Genomic DNA, 6,093 nt, shown 5'->3' with positions numbered 1-6,093 from the left:
GATTCTTCTGAAAGTGAGGAAAAGAGATCTATTTTTTCTGAGTGTCTGCAACATTGCAAGAGTTCACATCTAGAATTTGAATCTAATTTTAGAATTTGATCTTACAAGCTACCAACCTTGATATTCCTTTTCCCCTTTTTTTTTCCTCTGTACAAAAGAGAGAGAGATGTTGACATGAACGTACACGAACATACATAGCCTCCTGCACGAAGAAAGAAAACCCGGGGCATCAGAAGAAAAAATGGACAGCAAAACAAGACAGATGCTCTTTGTCTAAAAGTGAGGTTTAGATGAGCTTTGATCCTTCGCCTTTTGGCAACGCGAACTACGAGCATTTCGGAAACTTATTGGACAACAAAACACACACCGGTTTTGACATATATAGCATAGACCCGAAAACAAAACGTAGTATGAAACCTTTTCCTCACAAAGGGTTTTGCATATGTCATTGAAACCAATGACATGGTAACCAGGAGATGATGTCGTCTATTTCACGAAGATATGGGGATAATGAAAATAGTCTGAAAAGGCGTTATAAGCTTACTACCTGTGGTTTGGTATAAGTCTTTTGAGTCCAGCACTGTGGAGAAAACTGAAATATCTTGCGGAGTTCCCGAGAAATTCTATGAGAAAAAATAAGACAAGATCTCCTGATCGAGCAGCGGGTGCTACAACACACACAGTTGTGCGAGAAAATCTGTCAGCTCCTCACCCTCCCTAACAACCTAAACAAAAAAGACGAATGATTCTTTAAAAGTTTGAAATCTATATGGTTTAGAACAAAAATGACTTCAATACTTGAAAAAGGATCACAATGATAGATGAACCACGTATAATTCGACCCACATACTTACACATACAATCCCAATTAAAAGCAAAAATAAAGCTCCTGGTAATGTGAGCATGCCGAGTTACGAACGAGATGAAGGAAGTTTTACTCAGAAATTAGGGTTTTTCTATCTATTAGTTTTTTTTTTACTTTGTTTTTGATATCCTATTCGTTTCAAGATTTAATTCGGCCTGTAAAACTATATCTGTAGACAAAGTTTTAGCAATGCTCATAAGACAACGGGCTCCTCTGAGTTTGCAAAAGAGAATTCTCTATGATTAAGATCCAGGCATAAAGGGAAGAAAAGAAGCAACAATCTCGGAAGCTGTTCCATGCCTTTTAGATATCCAACACTAACATATTTAGTTGATGAAGAAACAATGCAGGATCAAAAAAGCATAAACCAATAAGCAGGAAATCATGAATTGAAAAGATATCTGGTTATTACCTTTATAGGGGTGTCCTTTGGCAAGTTCATCTGAGATAATATATCATTAGCAGCTTGAACCCAGTCAACCTTCTCCACACTGCACACCATGTTGTTGCTATCTAACTGAGACTGATTGTTATCAAGAGAGACCGACCTTCCTATCCAAATATGCAAAACCCTCCCGGTGTGTCCTGTGGTGTCACTTGGCGAAGAAATTGCGATTACAGAATTTGAATCTAGATCAGACCTGCTAAGTTTTGTAACTTTTTCCATGCTTGGCCACCGACATGCTAAAGACTCCCCCAAGTTGCAGTTTTCAAATTCGGGACTATAGGGCGACTGTGAGAGAACAGAATCTAGAGTTTGTCCTGAACATAAACGCTTCTCTGATTCACTGCAGTCGATTAAGGAAACCATTTCCTTCTGGGGTACATCTATAACTCTGCCAGACAGTACACTTTCTGTGCAATCGCTTTTTGGATTCACACCTCTATTTCCATCGTCCTCCAGGTTGAAGACAATCTCTATACTATCTGCCTGGCATAAAGTGCGAGCAGCAGTAACTGTGCCTCTATTGGAATCAGTCAAACCAGGTAGATTCAGGGGTTTTGACAGCTTGCCTCGACGCTCCGCTAGAGAAGGAGAAACCTTTCTATTTGTCAATGGTTCAATACGGGGTTGCAAAGAATTGTCGAAACCATGGCTTCCTAGATAGTTAGATTCATCAGGAGAAGTTTGGGATGGGCAGAGAGACAGGGTGGATAAGTTGGGCAATGTTGAAGATGGTGGAAGAGAACAAAAAGGTCTCAAGGAAAAACGCCCAGAAGTCTCTGAGATAATCTTTGGTCTAGCACTTGAATCTGGACATACAGAGTCTGGGGAAAGATAAGGAGGTGAAGCAGACGACGATGAAGAGGAGGATGTAGTTGATGAAGGTGATAATGCATGCACTATCATCATAGAATCAGAATACACCCTAGAAAGTTGTGTTTTGGTTACTACCATGGATATCTTCTCAAACTTTGACGCAAACTTATGTTTCAGTGAACTCCAACCACTTTCCCTTGCAGGAAGATGAGTCTCGTGTTCGTTGTTGGATGATGCAAAGGGAGGTACAAAACCTCCCACAATGGCTTTCTGAACTATCTCAAAGTCAACATTATATGCATCAACCTTCCTGTCACCTGGTACGGTTTTGACCAACAACTCCCCAATCTTACCTCTTTCTCTCGACTTATCCATCATGGGCAACATATTCACAAAAGCATCCCAAAAGTAAGCAGGCTCCTCCCCTTCTCTAATCACAGTAATAGGTGCTTCTACTTTCTCATATCGAACAATTTGACAAACAGCAGCCCTTGCATCTCCTTCCATGATGTCTCCACATCTCTTCCCAACCCAAATATAAATTGCAGAAGATAGTTGAATGATAAATGCACCTCTTGAATCCAAAGATGAAAGAGATGGATCATTCAACAATTTGGGAACAAGATGCAAAGGATCATAGGGGGAGTGTGGGGATATTCTGTACATTCTAAGTAAGGAAGTAGGGCTAAGTGGGAACGCATGAACTCTCTTTTGGCACTGCAACAACTGGCAAGCAAAACCCATGTTAGGATCAGCAATACCTCTAGCAGACTTCACATACTGAAACGCATCATCAAAACTCTGCCCTTCTCTCCACATCAGATATGCTATAACCAGCGAGGTAGAACGTGACACCCCCTGGCAACAATGAACAAATATCCTTCCATTTTGTTCCCTAACATCTTCGAAGTAGTCAAAAACATCATAAAGAATGCTAGTAATATCCTCTGACGGACTATCCTGCAACCACAATGTTCTATACACAAAATCAGACTTGAAATACTCCGGACAGACAAAACCCACACAGTTCAGGATATGGGTGATTCCATTCTGTTTCAATATATTCCTGTCCTTCGCTACAGCATCTCCACCTAGATATATATGTTCTGCCACCTTCGAACATTCTTTATCAAAGAAAGCAATCTTATCCCTCTTAACTTGGCCAGAACTCTTATCCGGGATTCGCTGCGTGGACGATAAATCAAGCTTCAATCTCTCTCCAGTCTTGTTCCCGCTAGGCGTAGGTGGATGCGGCCACTCTCCAATATCATCAGAACCCGCGTTAGGCCACTCGTCCAAGCTCCTACGGGCAATCGACAGAGGCTGCAAAGGTGGCAAACAAGCTCTAGCCTTGCTGTTCTGCTGTGACCTAGGCGTTAAAGGGGCAGCTGGGCACCTGCGATTCGGCCCATGTCTGCTAGAACTATTGCCACCCGTAACAATTAGATGTTGCTCCTCATTTTCAGGATTTTGAGATGCAGTACGAGAGGCAGACCAAGAGGCCGAGCGCCAGAACATTCTCCTAGAACCAGGATGATGGCTAGGCGCCTGAGCATCGCTAGCCACATCTTCTCTTCCCACCATGCCAACTCTCTCTGTATTACCGACACAGACTTAACTAAACCTCAAAATCCAAAGAATTTTAAGAGCTGCTCAGTTTATGCTAAATTCTTGCGAAAGCAGCGAAACCCATTTTCAACTGCCATGGCTTCTACAGTTCAGAAACAGATCACATCCACAGCTGATCCAATATTTTCTCCTACGAATGCATCAGTCTATTTTTCGAGATAAACTCATCAATCCCACTTAAACCCAAACTCAATAGTAAGCACGAGGAGACCAGCATCAGATCAGACACGACATGAACGCATAGCCGAACTGCAGGGACAAAAAACATAAAGGAAGCGGCAGTTACTACACATCAAAATGAATAACTCAAAAAGAAACATGCTTCCAACAACAGCGACCCAAAAGATTACAAGCGAGGAAGTAATAATTTAATTAAAAGGCACTAATTCATCAAATACCAGAAACAGCCCAGAAATACGCCGAGGAAGGAAGATAGAAAGAGAACGAAATAAGGAAGCAAGACTTAAAATAGAAACTGAGAAAGGCACAAACAATCTGAAAAGGTGATAAACCAAAGGGCTCGAACGGCTCTCTAGGGTTTCCCCGGACAAAATCAACATGTAAGAGAAAACGACCGAGAGCGCGAAGGAGAGGGAAAGACGAAAGAGATATTGAGACTTACGGAGTGAGAAACAAGAAGCGAACCGTCATGGAGATCTTTTCCATCCATAGGCAGAGAGAGAGGGAGAGAGGGAGGAGAGAGAGCACGAACGCGAAAGCGCAGGAGGAAGAAAGGAAAGGGAGGAAGAGTGGCGAGCAGTAATTTTATACAATTCGTTTTACGTTTTCCTTAAGGCATAATAATTCATTTATATTCTTTCTCCATATATAAGATGATACGTGAGCTATAATATTTTTCTTTTTTTTGTATTAATCTGAATGTGCGTTTGATATATATAATTGTTTATAGAGATTTATTTGAAATAAATTATTTCAACAAAATAATTATACTCTTTTAGATAACATGAATTTTTTTCTTTGACCAATTACCAATTCAATGTATTCTTAAGACAACCAATTGAATTTAGAAAAAAAAAAGATAAACAGTTGAATTATTAAAAAAATTTGTTTTACAATATGTTCCAAAAATACGGCTTATCCTTTGGTAATTAGTATTATATAACTAATGATTATTGTTTGATTTGATATTTCAATTTCTTTAAATAAATAAATATTTATGGTTCATTTTGAAAATATAAAAAGGGTAGGGATTAATAATTACGAACCATTTTGAATTTTTTGGTTTTGATTGCTACGTTTTTTTTTTAAGTTTTTGGTTGCATTATTTCATTAGTTTAAAAAGAAATGGGACAAGTACCCTTTTGTTGACGAGTCGGTATGCAATGATTTATTTTTTCTAACGTACATGGGTCAATGTCTAATAAAAAAATATTTAATGTATTATTAACTTTATATGATTTCATAAATAATAATATATAATATATGAATGTTTTTGCCATGTTATATGGCAATATCATGGCATCGGATATTTTGCAAATAAATATTAAATATAGACCCATGCACGAAACTTCTCACATATTTCCCGTGGAATCAAACTACAATATTTAAACTATAATATATAAAGTATATAATCCAAGAAATTATTCAAAAGTCAAATTTTTGGACAGAACCGGTCGTTACCAAATAATTTACTGAAATATAATATAAGTGTTAGATTTTCTTTTGCAATTTGCTAACGTAGTCGCTGTAAATGACGATGTTGGTCAGAAATTGTAAGCTAGACGTCGACGTCAGTTCAATAAAAATTTAAAAATGTCATTATCGAAAGAAAAAAATACGTGAATTTAAAAATACGAAAAAATTAGAAGATTATGAAAAATTATTTTTCTAAAAAATCCAATTAAAATTTCAATAAACTATAACTATAAATAAAATTTAATATATTATATTGATACCTAAAAATAATTACTATATTATTAATTTATCTATTTCGACAGCAAATAGACCTTATTTTAATAATAAAAATTAATATTATAAGTATATTGAATAAAAATAAAAAAAATAGAAATTGATAAAAATAAATCTACAATTGAAATAATTTGATTAGGAGTTATAAATTTCATATTTATCATCAAATATCCTCCACATTCATAACTTATTCGAATATAACTTTAGAATCATCCAATTTAAGACAGTTTTTAACTAAATCATAGCACACTAATTCTCATATTTAAGACAACTTTTAACTAAATCATAACACACTAATCCTCAATTCCTCATATCGGATACTACTCGTATATGAGGTATGATAATTTTAAAAAAAATATTACATACGTTTTAAATCATCATTTTATATCCCATATGATAATTTTGTATA

The 6,093-nt window shown here is 36.9% G+C and overlaps 1 protein-coding gene across 1 annotated transcript; it reads right to left on the bottom strand.

The window, feature by feature from the left end:
* Nucleotides 1-8: 8 nt before the first annotated feature.
* Nucleotides 9-4,527, bottom strand: LOC104806415 (protein-tyrosine-phosphatase MKP1-like). Its single transcript, XM_010531345.1, has 4 exons — nucleotides 4,378-4,527; nucleotides 1,278-4,004; nucleotides 548-725; nucleotides 9-202 (listed from the first exon to the last, which is right to left on the bottom strand). Exons 2-3 carry the CDS (start codon nucleotides 3,708-3,710, stop codon nucleotides 669-671), a joined length of 2,490 nt encoding a protein of 829 aa, XP_010529647.1. The 5' UTR covers nucleotides 3,711-4,004; nucleotides 4,378-4,527; the 3' UTR covers nucleotides 9-202; nucleotides 548-668.
* Nucleotides 4,528-6,093: the final 1,566 nt, after the last annotated feature.

The sequence above is a fragment of the Tarenaya hassleriana genome, unplaced genomic scaffold (genome assembly GCF_000463585.1).
Source record: "Tarenaya hassleriana unplaced genomic scaffold, ASM46358v1 Cleome1, whole genome shotgun sequence".
Classification (NCBI taxonomy): Eukaryota; Viridiplantae; Streptophyta; class Magnoliopsida; order Brassicales; family Cleomaceae; genus Tarenaya; species Tarenaya hassleriana.
This window is presented reverse-complemented; position numbering and strand designations above follow the sequence as displayed.

Bases quoted from the DNA above. Each gene is read 5' to 3' on its own strand.
- LOC104806415 (XM_010531345.1), bottom strand. From the start codon at position 3,710: ATGGTGGGAAGAGAAGATGTGGCTAGCGATGCTCAGGCGCCTAGCCAT. The intron at 726-1,277 runs GTAATAACCAGA...TTTTTTGTTTAG, and splicing joins CAAAGGACACCCCTATAAAG to GTTGTTAGGGAGGGTGAGGA.